The sequence below is a fragment of the Teleopsis dalmanni genome, chromosome X (assembly GCF_002237135.1).
Source record: "Teleopsis dalmanni isolate 2A chromosome X, ASM223713v2, whole genome shotgun sequence".
In the NCBI taxonomy this organism is placed as follows: Eukaryota; Metazoa; Arthropoda; class Insecta; order Diptera; family Diopsidae; genus Teleopsis; species Teleopsis dalmanni.
This window is the reverse complement of record NC_051848.1, coordinates 28,473,440-28,493,883: the sequence shown is the minus strand read 5'-3', so window position 1 is coordinate 28,493,883 and position 20,444 is coordinate 28,473,440. Positions and strand designations below refer to the sequence as shown.

The 20,444-nt window shown below is 27.4% G+C and overlaps 1 protein-coding gene across 1 annotated transcript; it reads right to left on the bottom strand.

Annotated features, from left to right (window-relative positions):
* Nucleotides 1–8,054: 8,054 nt before the first annotated feature.
* On the bottom strand, nt 8,055–14,806 carry LOC119662455. The gene is made up of 3 exons (XM_038072078.1): nt 14,703–14,806; nt 9,169–9,690; nt 8,055–8,366 (listed from the first exon to the last, which is right to left on the bottom strand). Exons 1-3 carry the CDS (start codon nt 14,767–14,769, stop codon nt 8,104–8,106), a joined length of 852 nt encoding a protein of 283 aa, XP_037928006.1. The 5' UTR covers nt 14,770–14,806; the 3' UTR covers nt 8,055–8,103.
* Nucleotides 14,807–20,444: the final 5,638 nt, after the last annotated feature.

The window sequence follows — 20,444 nt, the reverse complement described above, 5'->3', positions numbered from 1 at the left end:
GAGGCTACTTTATAGAATTTCAAGTGCCACTTCAAAAGAAATCATGTAATTTCATTTTTTTTCACTTTTCAAGTGGTTCTAATCAAATTGAAGCAATTTCTGTTAATAGAATGTAAAATAAAAAGTTTTCAAGTTAATTACTTTTTAATAATAATAGTAATATAACAAGTTTCAAATTATCAAGATTGATATAAATAATTGTATTAAATAAATAAAAAGAAATATATAGAACTATTCTCTTAAGAAAAAAAATATTTTACTCCATATAACGTTTCACTTTTCAAACACAACAACATCAGCGTGAAGAACAGAAAACTGATCTACAGCTAGATAATTAGACCTGCATTACTTTATGGGTGTGTCGCGTATAGCAAAGCTGCTGACTTAACTATCCAAAAGCTACAAGTCGCTCAAAGTCAGGCTCTCCGAAAGCTCTTCAAAATGCCTTGGTACATCCGCACAAACGACATACTAAAAGACTTTAGAATAGACCCGATCAAAAAATACATAAGGGACAGAGCCCTGAAGTTATATGCGAAAATTGACAGGCTATCCTACTTAGCACTATCTAATCTTAGAGTAATCACTCTCCGCACGGGGAGGTACGCAGATCTTAGATCAACCACTGAATAATCATGAAGCTAATAGGCAATACATAAATTAGTCAGTGAGATGGGTGGGACCCTGTAGTACTCTCAGCTATCAAAGAGTAAAAGTGCCCAGTTGCGCTGAATCGAATAAAGGATCAACATATATATATACGAATAGAATATCTTTATTATTGATTCTATTTATTTTGTAGTTATATTCATTTTAACCCACATAATCAGTAGTATTATTTAAATTTTATTTTACTTCACTTTAAATATGTTGTATTAAATACAAATTTATAAAAATTATGTTATGACCGTGTGTGAGTTCGAGTAAACTGAGGTAAAGTAAATTGAAATTTCCTAGGGATTTTTTGCACTGCACTTATGAAAATATATATTTATTTATTTATTGCATTTATTTACTATTTTTGGTTAAAAGTTTTCTAATTTATTTATTAAACATCTTATAAAATTTTCACAATGGTATCACCTAATTTACTTAATTTTTATCTACACGAAATTTTGGTAAATGCCTACATCGCTTCCATACCGATATAATTTACTATTTCGCTCAATTTACCATCAATTCACTTGAACTCACACACGGCCTATATATATAAAGCTTTAAAACTTTTCTTAAATTTAAATAAAAATGATTACTAATAAATTTAATCGTACAATATAAATATTAAATTAAATTACTTTGACAAGAATGACAAATTTCATATAAACTAATTTAGAAATCACCATTTATTATCTTTAGCCCTGCTTTTAATGCATTTTTAAAAAGCTGTTAACAATCTCCAGTTGAGGCCATTCAGTATTTGTATGGTTTCATGGACGTCGACTGAAGGTTTACCAAGCTACCACATCCCCTGTTCCTTAAAAATTGGGTATTTGCCTACTAAATGCATTACAACGCGTTTCAATTTTAGGTTGTATATCGTACACAGCGTGTCTTGACTTTCATATGGTATGTAGCTTAATCGTAAGAGCTCGCATCGGGTTTTGAATATTGTCCTTATTGTTTCTAAGTCGTATTGTTCGTTAAAGTAATTATTGATACATATATTTTAATTCAGGTTACGTTATGCATCCCTCGAGTCACTGTTCTTACCGTTTCTACAAAATTTCTAAGTTCTTCAATACTTACCTCCAGCTCAAAAAGTACCCGGATTTTGTAAATAAAACACACAAATTTAAACTTTATTCCAAATTTATTTTATCTCCTTCAAAATATGCTCCTTCTGAAGCGATACACATATGCCAACGCTTAACCCAATCTTCTATACACTTTTCGTAGACTCGTGAAGGTATGGGTTTTAGTTCCTTCAGCGAATTCTCTTTTACCGATTCAATCGACTCAAAAGCTTACCACGAAGAAGCAATTTGAGTTTCAGGAACAGGAAAAAATCGCACGGCGCCAGATCTGGCGAATATGGTGCCTGAGCGATGACAGTGGTGCCGTGTTTGGTCCAAAAATCGAGTACAACAAGAATTTTTCATAGTAAAAATCGCTATGTTAAATGCACTTGAGGTAGTTTCACATTAAAAGCTGCTGTAAACAAACTAATTGACAGATGTCGTTTAAATTTGTACCATATGTCAAGAAAGGGTGTATCAACATAACAAAAAAAAAATTTTGAAAAAGGTCTATTACTTAAGGAGTAGTTAACAAACAACAAAATCCGGAGCAGAAGATAGTTACGTTATTACTTTTTTCTGCCACAATTATCATCAGTTCCCAAATTATTAGTCACATATGTCAGTTGATGTTTTTTGAGCACCAATTTTTTGATTTCCTTAAAATATTGTTTATCAGTTGACGTTGATGGTTATTGTAAACCTATGTATTTCTGCCACAATTATCATCAATTTCCAAATTATTAGTCACATATAACTCGGATACTAGTTCAGATCATTTTACAAAGACTAATCTATTTTCATTTCTTAGGTATTGTGCGAAAGTTTTTTGAATCCAAAATATATTAAATATATTTCTTTATATCACTTTCTATATACTCATAGAAAATCGTTCCTGAGTTTTCTTTTTCGTTTATAGATATCTTTAATTCATTGCTTATAGTTTGAAACAAAAATTTAAAATATATTTTGTTAGTATACATTGAATACATTTTTATATATCAAGTTCTCCATACTATTAGAATAACATTAGTTTTCCTTGTAATTATTTAATAAATATATATATTTAAATCCTAGCAATCTGTAAAGAAAAAAAAGTACTCTGTTAATATACAGCATATCTTTATGTTCAGTTCCACATACTAATAGGATATTTTTGTTTTTGTTTCTATTTATTTTATAAATATATTTATTTCAACCTACATAAGCTAGCAAAAAATATATACATTTTATTAGCATATAAAACATATTCCTCTATGTCACCGTTCTATATACTAATTGAACAAACTTAGTTTTCTTTCGATTTATTTTAAAGGTATATTTATTTTGTTTTTCAATCTCATACTCTGTTATATATCTTATTTTAACAATTTTTTCAGTATGTCTTTCAATAAAATATTTTGTTGGATTGAGTTTTGAAGTGTGAAACAACAAACATGTTCGGAGACATTTTTAGTTTTACACCTATCGAGAGAAAACTCTAGAAAGAGGATCCATAAAGTGGTGGATTATTAGAATAAGTGTATTGAGTTAAGGAGTTTGTACGTAACTTTTTTTACTAACAAACTGTTTTTTTGTAGAATGTAATGCAAAATAAGTAAGTTAAACTGTTTCTTAATTTTTGTTCCGCGAACTTCTTGACCAACTTCATAGACTGCCTGTTGATTTTCAAAATTCTTTAGTGAATTGTAGGAAACCAATACAAAAAGTAACAATCTCTTCGCTTTTATTTTAATAATGAGAGACGGAAGACTTCTTTAGAACTGATCGGTTATCTATCACTTAATTGTGAATTTGGATTTAAGTTGAATTAGTTTTTTTCCTGTTAAGATTTAAGCGTGAACTACGCATTTTGCATGGCTTGAAGTGATCATCGATTGATATAAAATGGCACCTCTTCTAAACTTAAAATAACTGTTCTATGATATGTAATTTAAGAAATGAAATTTATCTCAACCAACAAAAGTTTAGATAATAATATTTTATACTATACTATAAGGCTTAGATTTGTTATAATGATTAATACTAAATAATATTGCTTGAAGAAATTTGAAGCAGTTAGAACATTTTAGTTACATTATTTTTTTACTAGACTTACGAAGTATTTCGCTCATTTATAAATATCATAGATAGATAAAATTAATATCAGCTTGTGAAAGTACTCGTAATCACATATTACATTATGTATTTACTAAAATTGGGTGGGCTCTTAATAAAATTGCCTTCCTTACTGCGACCAATGAAATATTTCATAAAACGTTTTAATTAGAAATTATTATATTTTTATTGGTGGAGTAACAAATTCACTCAGTGCTTTTATCTAAGGTTTGTACTATTGTTTTATCTAAATGACTAATTGCCGTATAGTCAGGCTTATCGGAAGTAACCAGCCTGCATTCACAACAGACAGTTTCCAGTCCAAGCAGTTCAAAGTGAGGTTCTGAAGTGCTTATCCATGTAATTACTTTTACATTCAGTAAAATGTTTTTGTCATCAGTAATTTTTATGTTTTTGAATTAATTTTTGAACTTACATTGAAATTTAAAGAGTTTTTCAGTGTTTTTATTAAAAAATATTTATTACATTTTAAGTATCTGTAATGGTAAAAAGAAAATAATGTCAAGGTTTCAAAGTAATTAAATTTTAATTAAAATAAAGTCGATACGATAGAGATACTTTCATTGTTTAAATTTATATCTTAGTAAGATATTGTTTACTGACAAAGAGTAAACCTGGAAGATCAGTTAAGTGAGAAAAACTGTTTTATCTTATTAAGGTTATGTCAAGTCAAAGCTTACAGATCCTTTATTTGTTTTTCATATTAATAAGTAAACTTAGTAAAAACAACAAAAATAACTTGAATTTAATTTTTATATCACACTTTTTCTTTAATAAAGGCAAGAACGTGAACCATGCGGCTAGAGATGCGTATATTATTTATGGTCCCGATACTGAAACAGCCAATCATACGCAATTTGGTTTGTCGAACTTCAAATGACAAGGATGCACCACGCTCTGGAAGACCAGTTGTGAAAAATGTCGATAAAAGATTGGAAATTGTAGAGTCCGACCTGCTATTGTCATGTAAGTACTATATCGATCATCCAAGAGCTAAACATTACACAAAAAAGCATTGCACGTTTGGAACCATTAAAATAAGGCTGGATACAAAAAGAACCGGTCATATACGAGTGTCACATAAGTTGACGCAAAAAAGCCTCATGATCCCCATTTCCATATACCAGTCGCAACTGAATCGTTAGCTCATTTTTTGCCAAAATTCGTCCGGTTTGTAAAAGGATGACCCATATATTTAATAAGTTTTGAAAATAGTATTTTGCTATATGTACAGAACTATATACATTATATTAACGCAATTCTGCTGATATTGAATTTAGATCTGCTTTAAGTCTTGCATTTAGTTTGTTGTATATTGAGATGGTTTAGTGTATATTAATTTACTTTAGCTTTAGATTGAATTTTTACCGTTCATTTTTTACAAATGGTTCCCAACAAATGTAGTCATTAAGCGTAGTATCAAATTATTCTGCTTCATGCTACATACATGTGGAATATTTTTCTCATGAATTTTATATTGGTAAGCTAATTTACATTAGCGTAATTATTATATAGTATTACGTCTATAATATTACTGGATTAATTGTAGATTCCCTTTCACTTATTGACGATTTTATTACTCGGTCATTAACGACTAACATATTACGACTATCAATGGAAACGTAGATAAAGTAATAAGTATCCTTATTATTAACAGTTTATTGAAAACGAGAAAATCAGGTTGTATAAGAATCATCCTTTGTGGATTAGTTAAAAACTCATACAAATACTTTCTTCTCAAAAAGTTTCTTTAACTATATTAAGATAGGCTCCTTAAAACTGAACCATTGTATGTTCTACCTATTCCATGGTCGTCCCGGCTTCAGCTCTAGTGTTAGCTTAATTTAACGAGCTCCCTAACATTAGATGTTGTCAACATTAGATGTTGAAATGAACAAACTTTATTATCATTATTAATAAACACAAAAATATTTTCAGCATAGCGGATATTTTAATGGTGTTTTGGTCTTAGCACATCTATTACAGTTTCAGTTTCTTCAAATTATTTGATAGTTCTGCTCATAGTTTGTTTAGATGGATTATTATGTTGTTCATGTCTTCTCGTAATGCGCGATATATATCTACTATAGTATCATTGCTTTTATATATATAATATAAAATATAATGTATAAATATATAATACCATATATATAAGATATATTTTATGTAGTAAGATTTTAAGAGCTCAGATAATAATGGCATTTTATGAAATGGCAAAGATAGAAATTCTTAACTGACAATTTCATTAGATAAATGTCACTGAAAGATCGCTGCTAAATCAATATCACGAAGGAAATAACTGTTAGGTTAGTACATATTAAAATGTTGCGTTTATGTCAGATCCAAACACTCTGCATATAGACAACGTTGATAAGAACAGGCATGACTCCCCTATTTAAGTAAAAGTGAACCAAATTGGCAAGTCAATTGGATGGCGGTGTTCTTTGTTAGATACCATTCGAAAGTACCAGAAATAGGAATCATCCTTAGCTTTTTTGAGAGGCTTTAGCCTGACGATTTAGATAGTAAGACTAAATCGTTAGTCTAACTGAAAACCACTGTAAACATATATTGCTTTATTAGATTTTCTGCAAGGGTCAACATCTGCGCTATCTTGAAGGTATCTAAAACAGTTTTTCTTTCTACTCGTTTCAGCAGATTTTCGCGCTCTTTGGACCTTTTTGGCCTGCTGATTTAGATATTATGACTAAATTGTAAGTCTAACTGGAAAAGGTTTTAAACATACAATGCTTTGTTGGATTTTCCGCAACAATCAACATCTCAGAAGTTCCTGAAACAGTTATCCTTTCTTTTCTTTATCAGTGCATCGAACAAGCAAAAACCGAAAACTGAAAAAAAAGATATTTTTCCTAAAACGAAAACGATATAATTTTTGTTGTCCTCAACCAGAAGGGAAATCGGGACGGAAAAAATTCCGATTCGATGCTCTGTTTTTTATAACCGATTTTTAATGTTTTTTGAACGCCTCAGTGTGACGATTTAAATATTACGACTAAATCGTAAGTGTAAATAGAAAACACTTAAAATACTTACCACTTTCTTAGAGTTTTTGTAAGGGTCAAGAACTACGGTTCTAGTTTATTCAGCGGTTTTTGGGACTCCTTGTATGCATCAGTTAGGTTGTTTGGAAAACGCTTGAAATACATAACACTTTCTTATAGATTCAGATTCTTTGCAAGGGTCAATATCTATACTATTAGGGAGATACGAGATGCAGGAATCCTTTTTAGTTTTTTTCGGTACTTCCTGAACGCTTTAGATAGCCCATTATGACTAAAACGTCGGGCTAAGTGGAAAACATTTGAGCACATAGCACATATGACTATGACGTGATTGGTAAGTATCATATGATATGAGAATATTTTAATATATTTACACACTTAATCATTATAGAACAATTTGCGAGCGTAATTGAAAATATTGATTACTTTATCTTTATCAGCTCTTCAAAATATTGGCTTATCAAGATTTATAATTAATGAAACACTCGTATTTGTGAAAGTGGCCAAAAATAAAATCGATTGTAAGGTCAGATTTTAAAAATAAATTGTATCGCATCAACTCCGAGTGGGACCCTTCCGCCTTCTTGTTGTTTCTGTCAAATGCAAACGGTAAACGGTAAACGGTAAACGGTAAACGGCAAACGGCAAACGGTACACGGCAAATAAAAATTCAATTAAAGAAACGCATTAAATGTAATATTAAATTTATTCATTAACTGATATGAGTTATATAGTTTAACTAATACAGGTAAGCAACTGTGCATGTGTGTGTGAATTTCCAATTTTGGAGCAGTAAAAGTAAAATAAATTACTCTGATTGCTGACGTATACAAGTGATTTTGCCTCAAATTCCGCCAGGGGCGATCATAAATTATATTAATAATTTTATATGAAGTTTCCAGATTGACATATTAACAAATTAATTACTTTTACTGGCATTTGTTAAAAGCATAAATTATTTATTTCAATTATAAACCATAAATATGATTTTATTATTTGTTGTTTATTTATATATAATTCTTTATCAGTTTACACTGCACAGTCAACTCATATAGTCAGTCCATTGTGAGTCATTTATAAACAATAGAAGTATCTTCATCATTTTGTATGAGAGACTTCAATAAAAATATTAATTATTTAGTTAAGTACTTTTCAATGGAAATTTTAATTACTCGTAATTAGATTGTTTTTAACAGTTGAATAAATTTAATTAAACGCCCTATTTATTAGCGACTAAATGCCCATAATGCAATAATGAGCGTTGAGATGAGATATAGTTTTATTTCGCCCTGGCTTGATGCCGCATTCCAAATTGTATCTATATCACTTTCGGTCTCATCGGTTATATGTTTGTTACAACCATTAATATTGCAAATGTTGCAATCCTCCAGAGTTGCTATTCTATCACCAAGTACTGCATTACATGTCATACTTTTATCGCCATCCACTAGAGGAGTACAGCCGCGCTTCGTAATTAAAGTATCATTAACTAAAAATTAAAAGAGAATATTAAAATTTTTACTTTAATTGAATTATTAACTTATTATTAGACATAATGTTTATTAAAACATTTATTTATTAATATCTGTTATAAAAAGTATTAAACAAATTTAACTCATGAACATATTTTCAAACTTAAATTACTGGGTTAGGATAAGTTAGGTTATATTGGTGAACCAATATAATGCAATAGTCCTATGGGCTATTAGGATGGAATACAATTATCTCCAAATTGATTAATAACTATAGAATTATTATAATACATTTCAAGATCTCATTGCTTTGCAATTTAAATTTAGTTTTCCTAAAACAGTGAATTTCTAACTAGTGGTATTATGAGCTTTTAAGTCAGAGATATACATACGTATGTATATTTAATTTTTTAATTTGTAATTTGATTTCTTTTAAACGCCAGTTACTTCTATAAACATAGGTATACAATCTGCGTTACAGAATAAACATAAAATAAATATTTTGTTTTTAATAATGCCCTTGGACTGCCGGCTCAGATATTCTTCAGCGTTTTAAATAACTTCTTGGCTCATAAAAACCTGCGAATGCATATTTTTGTGATGGTATATGTTATACGGTTTCAAAGTAAGTAAATATAGGTTAATTTTTTCAAAACATGAAACTTCCAATGGTTCGTCGAACAACTTACATTTAAAAATGGAATAAATGTATATAAATATCTCTATTTGAAAATTTAGGTTATAATTGCAGTGCTAGGGATTCCTAAATTAACCTATTAACACAAAAATAATACAAAAAATGTAAAAATTATAAATTACCTTTATATTTTAGGATATAGCACCAAGATTCATCATCCGATCTCGCCATTTTCGCCTTAAGTACAGACCATCTTTTAACACTGCGACGATCACCATCATAATCCTGATCGTCGTAATCATAATTATCATAATCTGAGTTACCAGCTGAAGGTAGTCTTGTTGTTGTTACACTATTTGGACGTGTTGTTGTTGTTCTTATAGTCGTTAATATAGTTGTAGCAGATGTTGTTGTTTGCATTGGTGGTCGTGTTGTTGTATTTCTTGTTGACTGTTGATTAGATGATGGCTTACTATCATATTCTTCACTATAATCATCATAGTTGTCCTCAGAGTCTACATTTTGACTTGGTCGAGCTGTAGTGTTAGCAATGGAAGGGGCCACAGTTGTGTTCGTTTCTAGAATTTCAGGTAGCGTTACTGGTCTTATGGTAGTGGAATTTTCCTGTATTATTACTTCACATATGTGCAGCTCCTGTAAATCCTCATCGTCGGCGCAATTATCACAAACATGACATTGTAGAGCTGTCAAAAATACAGATTTTATTGAAATATGGTTGTATTTAATTATATATAATATCCATAATCTGCATAAAATACAAAAGTGAAGTCTTATTGTTTGCAGGTGACTAGCGTATAAACCCTGCATTATTAGAAAATAAAATAAGTAACATTTAAATGTCTTAAGCTTTTTATTAGAAATGTCATACGTCAAAATAGATTTAACTTAAAGGCAGAACATTTAATTAATGTTATATTAAACGATAAACGTAAGTCAATCTATGTCACATGAAACTCTAATATAGTTTTGGTATTCTTTAATTACGAGCAAATTGTTTCGACATTGCTTTAGAATGCTACACAGTATCACTTTAATAATGTAATTCATTTATTTTTGTATGTCATAACAATTAATAAGACATTGTTTTAGACACCACATGTATTCGAAAGAGTGACAAAAAAAAAAAACAAATAAGAATTTAGAGAAAGAGAATTTAGAAGATCAAATAATTTAGAATCAAATAATTTAATCACTATATACATTTGCAGTACCTTTTCTATCTTTTACAAGAAAAAAAGAGAAACTAGGTTCATGTTTGCGTCTTAGAGTTCCCCGTAAAGTCGGATCTTGACTTTATATCTGAATATGATCGGGAATAGTATAAGCTGAAAGTTGCTTACTTAATTTATTGAGAGATGAGCAACATAGTGATGATATTATTTATTCTAACTTTCAGAAAAATAATTTCATTGATTTAACCAGATTTTAACTACATCTCAGGTCAAAATATTCTTCTTCTTACGCATCATGTTGGTTCAACCATATATGTCCTTAACTACTGACCTGACCACAAAATGATCAAGTCAATTTAACTAGTATGTAATTAGAGTATATTTTTTTTAGGGCAGTGATTTAATGACAGCGTGACTGTAATCGTTTGACATAGACATCGCTAACTTTAAGGATAATTTCAAGCTTATTGATATAATTTTTTTAACGTATATACTATCCCAGTTTGTATAAAATTAGACTTACTCGTTGCTATATAAATATATAGAGTTTTAAAGTTGCTTAGCGAGGCTTAGAGTGTTATATCTGTTACTAAAGATTGTGACTATATCACCCCAGCAACGATCTGTGTTGCAGGTAACGATTGACTGATTGCTGAGTAGCTTTGACCGTTTCGATTGCACCAGTTATTGGAGTTGTGTTCTATAGAATAAATGGTTGTGGTCTGATATGTAAATCGAATAATCTTAGGACAATTCAAAATAACATTATTGTCTTTGACAGTGTAATTGTTCTATTTTTCTTATAAAGTATTTTAATTTTTTTAAAATAAGCCATAAAATAAATTGTAGATTTTAGAGAAGTGTTTACTGACTGACTACTGGGTTCGATGTGCTTATATATTCAGATATTGTAAAAAACTATGTACATAATGAAATAATGCATAAAAATGATCATAATAAACATAAATTTAAAACAATAACAAAAAATTGATTAAAACTATATTGTTGTTGTTGTTGTGAAACGTTAGTCATTTTCATCGATTGACTGCATTATTTGTCGTTATCTTCATGTACAAAAGATATTTTATCTACGAAAAGAAATCAAAAATATTGATATCACATTTGACCATCATACGATGTGCTGATTTTCGTGGCATGTAAGATATTTTGTTGCTCTTTCAAAATAGTTAAGAACGCATGACGACAGTTGAAAATAAATATTTTTAAAAATATTTAAAATTTTAATAAAAACATTATAGTTAAACACATTTTAATATTTTTCTATATACTGAATAATGAAATGAAAATTATTTTTATACAATAAGTGCATAATAACTATAAATGTATGTCTTAACGTAATGACAGATTTTTAATTAAATATAAATAAAAGATACTCAAACCTTAACCCAGACAGAAAGCAAAAGTTTGGTGACAATAAACAAAAACAAATGAAAAACTTTACAAAAAAAAATATAGGAGATATGTTGGGATGTCCCATAAAGGCATTAACCTTATTGCGATTCTAAATGATTCTTGCTGCAGCTTTGATGATGACCTAGAAGGTGCTTCACATCTGTTTTGCCACTGTTCAGTGCATGTTTAAGAAAGATTAAGCATGCTAGGGGCATTCATTTTAGAGAATCTAACTGGGCTAAAGAGCCCCTTTTTAACAAGCATATTATGCTTAGTCACAAGTTCTTTTAGTTCTTGTACGGTAACAACTTGAACCAACAGATCCATTAGACTTTTATAATCTAAACTAAAAACACTTTAAAAATTATTTCCTTGATTTAAGCAGTTTTCAACTGAACTTCAGCTCAATATATACGTGGTATAGTGCATATATTCTTTAACACATGAACTAAAATTTTTCTAACAAAATGATCAAGACAATTTAACTATTATGTGGTTAGAGCATATTTTTCTGAATGTGCTTATCCAATGTAATTGTCAGAAATTTAGTCTAGAGTCTCCATACGGTTTAAATTGAATTGAGTAAGATCTGGGATTTAGGAGATGATCGTGTGTTTTAAATCTTAAATTTTGTGGATAAGCTTTGGAGATTATAATAAGGAATTTTATAATATATCTGGTAGGTCATAGTAAAATATTGTAACTTTTAATATATATAAAAAATTCTAAGTTGCTACTTTATAACTTGTTAGTTTATAGACTCATTATGAAAATATTTTAATAAGTATTTTGTATTTTAAAGTTATTGTACTTTGTATATTACAACACACATATACTATATTATCTTTGTAGTTTTATGCGCATAGGGTATGAAAAATAATTGACAAGACTAAAATTATACTTTATACCTTACAATTATATCTTCCAAACTATTAAAACAAATACACAATAAACGTAAGCAATAACAATAAAAAAAAATGATTGAAAAATAATAATAAATAAATAAAAAATATTTATTATATAGATAAATATCGATTGTTGTATGAGTTACCAATATATTTTATGGCATTTTTTATTTATCTTTATAAGTTCCACCTACGCGTTTTTTCCCAAACTGGTGATTCTTATCAGACATGTACTATCTACTAATATTTATCTTTCATTGAACTTGTTGCGTGAATGTTTATCAATCTAATATTTTGCTGCTCGGTACATAGCCGTGTTGGACTCATATTACTCATACAACCTGTCTCTCCCGACTGCTCGAGCTCATGGAAGTTGAATTTTGCCTATAGCAGTTAATGTAATTTATCACTAAAATGCGATATCGATTTTTAATTTATTCACTTTTCAGATATTCAGTAATGTAAGTACTTAAAAACAAATACCTAGATCCAGAGGATATAAGTAACTACTTAAAAGCTCAGCTTGTAATACACTACCATTTAGTTGATAAATTTTATTGTGAGGTTAAGATACAATAAAATTCACATGAGGATTTATGAAAACTCACAATCGAATTTAACAATGTCTTTTATTTTAAATATAAATAAATTAATTTTAATTTTTTATTTTTTATTTGCTATTTTAATTATTATTTGTAAGACACATGTCAGAAATTAATTTAAATTAGTTAAGGAATTAATATATAAATATAAATTCTATCTGTAGATATTGTTTAAGTACACGAGTTTTTTTGTATTTATATATTTCAATAGGATTTCACTAATCACTAAACATTTAGTAGTATACCGGGTTTATATATAACCTTCAGTATATATGCTTACTCCAATTCGATTGTTGTGGGTACCTATACATAAAGTTATTACTCTGGAAAACATTGAAATAATGAAATTTCTTTTGACTTTCATGAAATGTCGAGAAAGTTCACAACATGGAAATATACTGGGTCTACAATATGCAGATTATAGTATCCTTTTGTATGAAGTTTTTTTTTTATATAGGAAACCTGCTAGCAAAGTGAATACCAGGTTTACTCAACAATACCAGTAACGTTTTAGCTAGTAACTTGGTTTAAACATCAAACAATAACGGTAATCCAAACAGTTCATCTGAGTCAGTAATAAAAGAACTGAGAGGTTTCCTAGTTTAAAAAAGACTTTATGGAAAATAATCACTGGCTTCGTTATCACTGGACACATTATTGTTAAATTATGTATTTTAAAAATAGTATCGAAGAATGTCAATATCTGTAGGTAATGTTAAACATACGCTTATTTTATTTTGTACTGATCATGGATTTTCAAAACATGTATTAAGTACCTTCTGTAGGTACTGTCGATACCTGCGGATTTTATGAAAGATAACGTTAAACATCCGTTTATATTATTTTCCTCTGTTCTGGGATTTTCAGGATATGTAACAAGTATCCCCATTTGTATTCCTTTGAACCAAATGAAGTTTGAAATATTAACCCCCATGATTGTCTTTTAATTTATTATTAGCAAAAGGTGTTGTTAAACAACCGTCCGTTTGGTTTTCTTCTGTACTGAGATTTTCAGAATATATTTTTTTAGTACCTCCATTTGCTATCATGTAAATGAACCGTATGAAAATTAAAGACTTGAATTTCTTCAGTGTCGTAAACGATCTCGAGTTGACGAACTACTAATATATATTTTAATAAAAACAATGATAATAATAATGAGGTCTTGAATAGAAATCCAATAAGTTGAGTTAATAATAACAAGGTATTAAATAGAAATCCAATTAAAGACTAGAATTTCTTCAGTTGTCGTCAACGATCTCGAGTTCAAGAACTACTAATATATATTTTAATAAAAACAATGATAATAATAATGAGGTGTTGAATAGAAACCCAATAAGTTGAGTTAATAATAACAAGGTATTAAATACAAATCCAATAGGTTGGGATAACTGCGTTCAAAATGCAGCGCTCCTTTTTATTTTTTATGAGATAATTAAAATATTATCTATTATAATCAATTTATTTCTGAGATGGTTTAAGATATCTTAGTTTTTTTTTTATACAAGTTTTGCTAATGTCTATATTAAATTAAATTTTTGCAAAATTTTGTGGTAATCAAGACTTAAGCAAATTTTCATAATTACTTAATACCAATCTTTACCTTGAGAAACTTCCAACTGAACTACAGTTATCAATGTCGTAAGGAGAATATATTTTAATAATTTCATGTTAAGAATATTTTAATAATTTTTATTTTATAAAAACTTTAAAAAACTTTGTTTTTCAATAAAATTGTTTTTTAATTTAAAACTTTTATGACTAATTGCAAATACTTATTGCACAGACACTTGAAATCAAACTAAAGATCCGTGAAATTTTCATATAATATCGCACTACAATTCTCTAAAAAATTTTAATGATAAATGCTAATTTTTTTTTCATTTGAGAAAAAAAACCAAATTTTTTTGGAAATACTTTTTCACTGAAACTCAGAAAAAAATATAAATTCAGTGAAAAAAAATAACTACTTTGCATTGCAAAATTCTGACATCGAAGTGATAATATTAATTAAAAAACATTGAAAAAATAGAAAAGTGCTGATGATACCCAAAATTTAAAATTAAACAATGCTATCAACGTATCTTTCATTTCTATTGAAATTTTAGATAAATATTCTTTTTTAATGTTTCAATATTTGTCATTTTTTTAAATAGTTGAGTTCAGCAACAGACTCAACAACAGATAAAGATTTCCTTGTCTGTTAGAAATATATACAAAAAGTGAAAATTTCTGGAACTAAATAAATTTAGGCTGTCAATACCTTTAGTATACTGAAAGAGAAAGTTAAGATTATATATCATATATTTTATTACATTTATGTTAAAGATTTTTATTTAGCACATTTCTAATGAAACATAAAAATCAATTAAAATACTAAATAGTAGAAAAATACGATGGCTGTTTAAAAAGTTTGAACACAGCCACCGTTTTACATATTTGCGCTGCTAAAGATACCAAGCTATTTTGATAAAATCCGAAGTGCCATATATGATCCCCATAATAATAGATGGTCTTGTAGCACACATTCTGCTAATATAGATCCTTCTAATACCGACCAGAGCACAGTAATCAGAATTAATGTGGATAGTTTTGTCTGTTTCCAAGGAGATCATACAAACTCTTTACTAAGTATGTTAAGATGGTGATGTAGATTAGCGTAACCTTTTAGATAAACTGCTAATAAACTGCTTTTCAAATCTGTTCCTCTAAAGAATGATTCTATATCTTAATCTGTCAAAAAACTGCAAAACTATATAAAATATATTGGCACATACACAAAGAAAAATATTAGGTTAGTTTTGCATAAAAAAAATTCACTATCTTAAACTATTCGAATGTTACTATACATTATTTTTTATACGTTATTTTTTATTTAAAACACAAGTAGTTTGACAAAAGAAAATTTTAAATGTCATGTGCATAAAAGTGTTAAGAAGAAAACGATATCAAGCCACTTAAAATTTGACTAACTGACTAACGGAAATCGAAACGGATCGGTTTTGAAACATAAGAAAAAACAAAAACAAAATTTTAAGCTAAGGTCATAACGAATTTATATACTACACAGTTGCCCTTACAAATGTCCCAAGCAAAAATTTGTTAGTGCATTCAATGCAAGTATTTATTTATGTCATCGCTTCATATTTTGTTATTGTTTGTATGTAGTTATGGTTAATTCTTATCCCATTACCATTGATAGGCTTACGAAAAGGAGAAAAAAGAAAACAAAAGGTATGACAGACAGTCGTTGCGCATCGCGTTCAAAAGAATGTACGAAAGCCGGAGTTTTAATTGATGTCAACTGAAGGCAGTGTAACGGTTATTTATTTAATAAATTTAAGTAATATTTACTAAAATATTAATTGAAAGATTTATTGAAAAATACCTTTGTGTGAAATGTAATTAAAATTGGGATTCACATTAATGATTATTTGTTAATCAAAGTTTTTTACTTTTCTCAAGAGAAACTTTTTCAAAGTGATACAACTAGATTGACGCCATATTGAAATTTAGAAAAATTTTTAATTTTTGTTCAAATAAATGTTTTTAATCGTGTTGCTATCGTTGGTTTCTTAAATATGTTTAAATAATATATGTATAAATTACATTGATTTCTTTAAATCCATGAAATTATATATAGATTAAATCATATTAATTAATATTAATAGATATGATATTATTAATAGTTAATATTAATTAAAAATTTAAATAATAATTGAAGTGGTATGATATTTATTTTTTATAATAGTGAGTGTACAAGTAATATATAACACATGTGCCTTCAACTACTCTCTTCACTTATTTCAAACTACGCAGATTTGGCAGCGGCATCATCGTATGTTTTCTTTTTGTTCTATATAGCAAGTAAGGTACATAAGGTAAGTCATTTCATCTAACGTATATTCATTTCATTAAATTTTTAATTAAAACAAATATTGCTTTTATTAAAATCTGCACATTTGGTAATTATTTATACTCGTATTTCCCTACTACACATCATTGTATAAAAATCGTGCACTTTGCTGATCATATTATACAAGTTCCTTTAGAGAAGAGCTTTGAAATTTATATTATAAAGTGAATGGCAAGTGTTAAATGTTATTTTTTCAATAACTTAAAGCTTTCCAAATTTTCTAATATTTTACTGCAAAGCCTAAACAACTTAACAAAAAGCTCTTTTTAAACAGATTTCAGAAGCTCTAAACAAGACCCAAAAAAGCTTAAAATTTATCTTCGAGCAAAGATAATTGATAATCATTAATAATAATAATGATTAATAATAATAATAATTAATAATAATCACAATTAATAATAATTATAATTAGTAATAATAATAATTAATAATAATAATAATTAATAATGACAATTATTAGTAATAATAATAATTAATACAAATAACAATTAATAATAATAATAATTGATAATAATAATAATTAATAATAATAATAATTAATAAAAATAATAATAATTAATAATAATAATAAATATTAATAATAATAATTATTAGTAATAATAATAATAATTAATAATAAAAATAATTAATTATTATTAACAATTAATAATAATAATAATTAATAATAATAATAAATAGTTTGATATCAGAAGGCGTGCTGTATATAGAATGCCCTACCTATGTATATACGAAATCACACTATGGCATAATGCACTTTTGTGTAATTCATTGCTATTTAAACTTAAAAGTAAATTTAATAAAAAATTTATACATACGAAAACAAGTCATATATCTAAAAACATTATAGTTACAGATATAATACAGTTAAGTTTTTAGATTAAGATTTGAGTACAAACTGTTATTTTATTAATAAAGAATTCAATTAATTTCAATTAATTAATGAAGAATTTCAAATGATGGGGGATGGAGGATCCAACGAGAACAAACCTTACTCACGGCTAAACAAAATATTTAAAATTAAAACACAAAATAACAATATTTAATAATAATTATTTAGTGCTGCTAACGTTTCGGATTTTTTTAATTTTTACCCAGGCCGGGTTGGTTCAAAAATTTTAGTGTGTAATTAATTTTAATAGTTTAAACTATTTCTTAAAAGTATTGTTAATTATTTTTATGATACAAAAGCAAATTCTTAAAACCATCGTCTAGAAAAATATTTTATAATTTTTCTTCCAGAATATACAGATATATAGATTCCGAGATATATGTCTAAAATTTTTATTTTAAAAAAGAACCTCATAAATAAGAGATTTTAGCCAAATTAGAGGTAGTGAAGTCAAAATTTGTTCCGCTTTTAAAATTATGATCAATACTAATTTTTTCCGATATATACTCGTATAGATTTTTATTTTAAAAAAAGAAATTTCAACCAAATGGAAGGTAGTGAGGTAGGAAGGAAGACAATCTTAAAAAACTTTTTTAAAAATATTTAAGCAGCTTATCATGCTAACGGGTCTGTCAAAGAATCTAAGATTTGGGTGTATGATTTGTTTTTTTTTTTGTTTTAAGATTTCTATAGAAGTACAAAATTAAAAACAAATTACAGTTCACATCACGTACATTTATTTTTATATTATTTTGATGGTATAATATATTAAGTTTTGTTACAATATTTCAACTTTGTTTAAAACAATACTGTTTTTTTTTTATAAAACTCAACATATCTGTTAAATCGCAGTTAGCTTAACTGGTTATACATTTTTTTTTTTGAAATTATTTAACATAATTTTAGTCAAATATTTATAACTTAAATAAAGTATACTTTGTATATTATTTTTATATGTTTTTTCATTGCTTTCCAAATATATATAATTGCTTAAAAAATTCAATTGATTTCGTAAATTTATTGTAGTTTTTTTTATGGACTTTGTTTACACACACATATAATTATATATAAATAGTATATTGTGAATTTGAGTTATGTATATAATTAACACTATTCACTTACAGATATACATATAATATTTTATTTGCATTTTAGTAAATTAATAATTAGTAATTTGATTTTGCTGTAGTGAATTGTTATAAGCGCAGCGTTGTTTCGATTCTTATGAAATTTATATGAAATACAGACGATGGTAATGTGTAATATGATACTATTAAAACAAATTAAGGGGGGAATTTAAAAAAATGTGTAGTTTGAAATATCTTAATATATACATACTTTACGTAAATATTTGGTTCGGTAGAAATAGTTGGATAGATAGCTGTAAACGGAGCTTAGACAATAACACGTCTCCTAGAAATTTCAGCTTCAGTTTTTGGAAATTGCATCAAAATTAACTGATAAGATAGCTAAGTGGGTAAAGTGAAAGTAAGTCTATCTTCCTCTATTACCTAAATAGTATTTATTTAGTATTCTACAGCCGTTCGGGCGCATCAATGAATTAGAGTAGTTTGATTATTTCAAATTTGGAAATGTTTCATATTATAGAGAATTGTCTACCCAACTTATAAAATGACATTAATTAATTTTTCAATTAAGTTTTTAGTAAGCATATAGACACATTTCTTCTTGTACTTACTTATATAACAATAACAAAAAATATAAATGTGTCGAAATAACTAACAGTCTTATGTTTCATAGTTCACCAAATATTTCTGGATCTTTATCGAATTATTAATGCTCTTATGATCATGTGATCATATGTCTTCCTACTCAAATAGTTGAAATATGTTTAAACACAATTCGATTAAAAATTAATTTAGTTATTTGAAAAATTAAATTAGAAGTTCACTGAATAATAATATCTGTAACTTATTATTATTCATAGTGAAAAGGACTCAAATAATTAGTTCTAATTCAAAAGCATAGCTATCAAGAGATTGAAATTTAATATAATATATTTAAATATGTACCTTTTCCAAACTTTTGTTAAAAACTTAAAAAAAAAATACATTTGCACTTGTTTTACAATGAATTATGTAGGCAAGTTTTTGGCAAGTATAAATCAATTTACATACACTTTTATACACACAAAAAATTTTTAAAATTCTTGAATTTGTTAACACTTGCACTTTTTTAACAATGAATTATGTAGGCAAGTTTTTAGCAAGTTACTGGCAAGTATAAATCAATGTACATTCACTTCTATACATACACAAAAAAAAATTTTTGAAAGGTTTGAATTTTCAAATAATTGTATTCGTCAGTAAAAGAGTATGGGCAAAAAATTGGACACTTGCCAATATCTTGCGCGTGTAAGCTTTAGATGGAAATATGTTTAATCTAAGTTCGACTAATCTGTAATGACTATGACATGATAGCTATATTTCCATATTTATTTTTTCAAGCATTCTAATGTTTATAATCATTTATAAAATATACATTATTGATTTATATTTTATATTAATTTGATGTCATTT

Bases quoted from the DNA above. Each gene is read 5' to 3' on its own strand.
- LOC119662455 (XM_038072078.1), bottom strand. From the start codon at position 14,769: ATGAAATTATTAAAATATATTCTCCTTACGACATTGATAACTGTAGTT. The intron at 9,691-14,702 runs GTAAAGATTGGT...TATTTTTGACAG, and splicing joins TCAGTTGGAAGTTTCTCAAG to CTCTACAATGTCATGTTTGT. The intron at 8,367-9,168 runs GTAATTTATAAT...TTTAATTTTTAG, and splicing joins CTATATCCTAAAATATAAAG to TTAATGATACTTTAATTACG.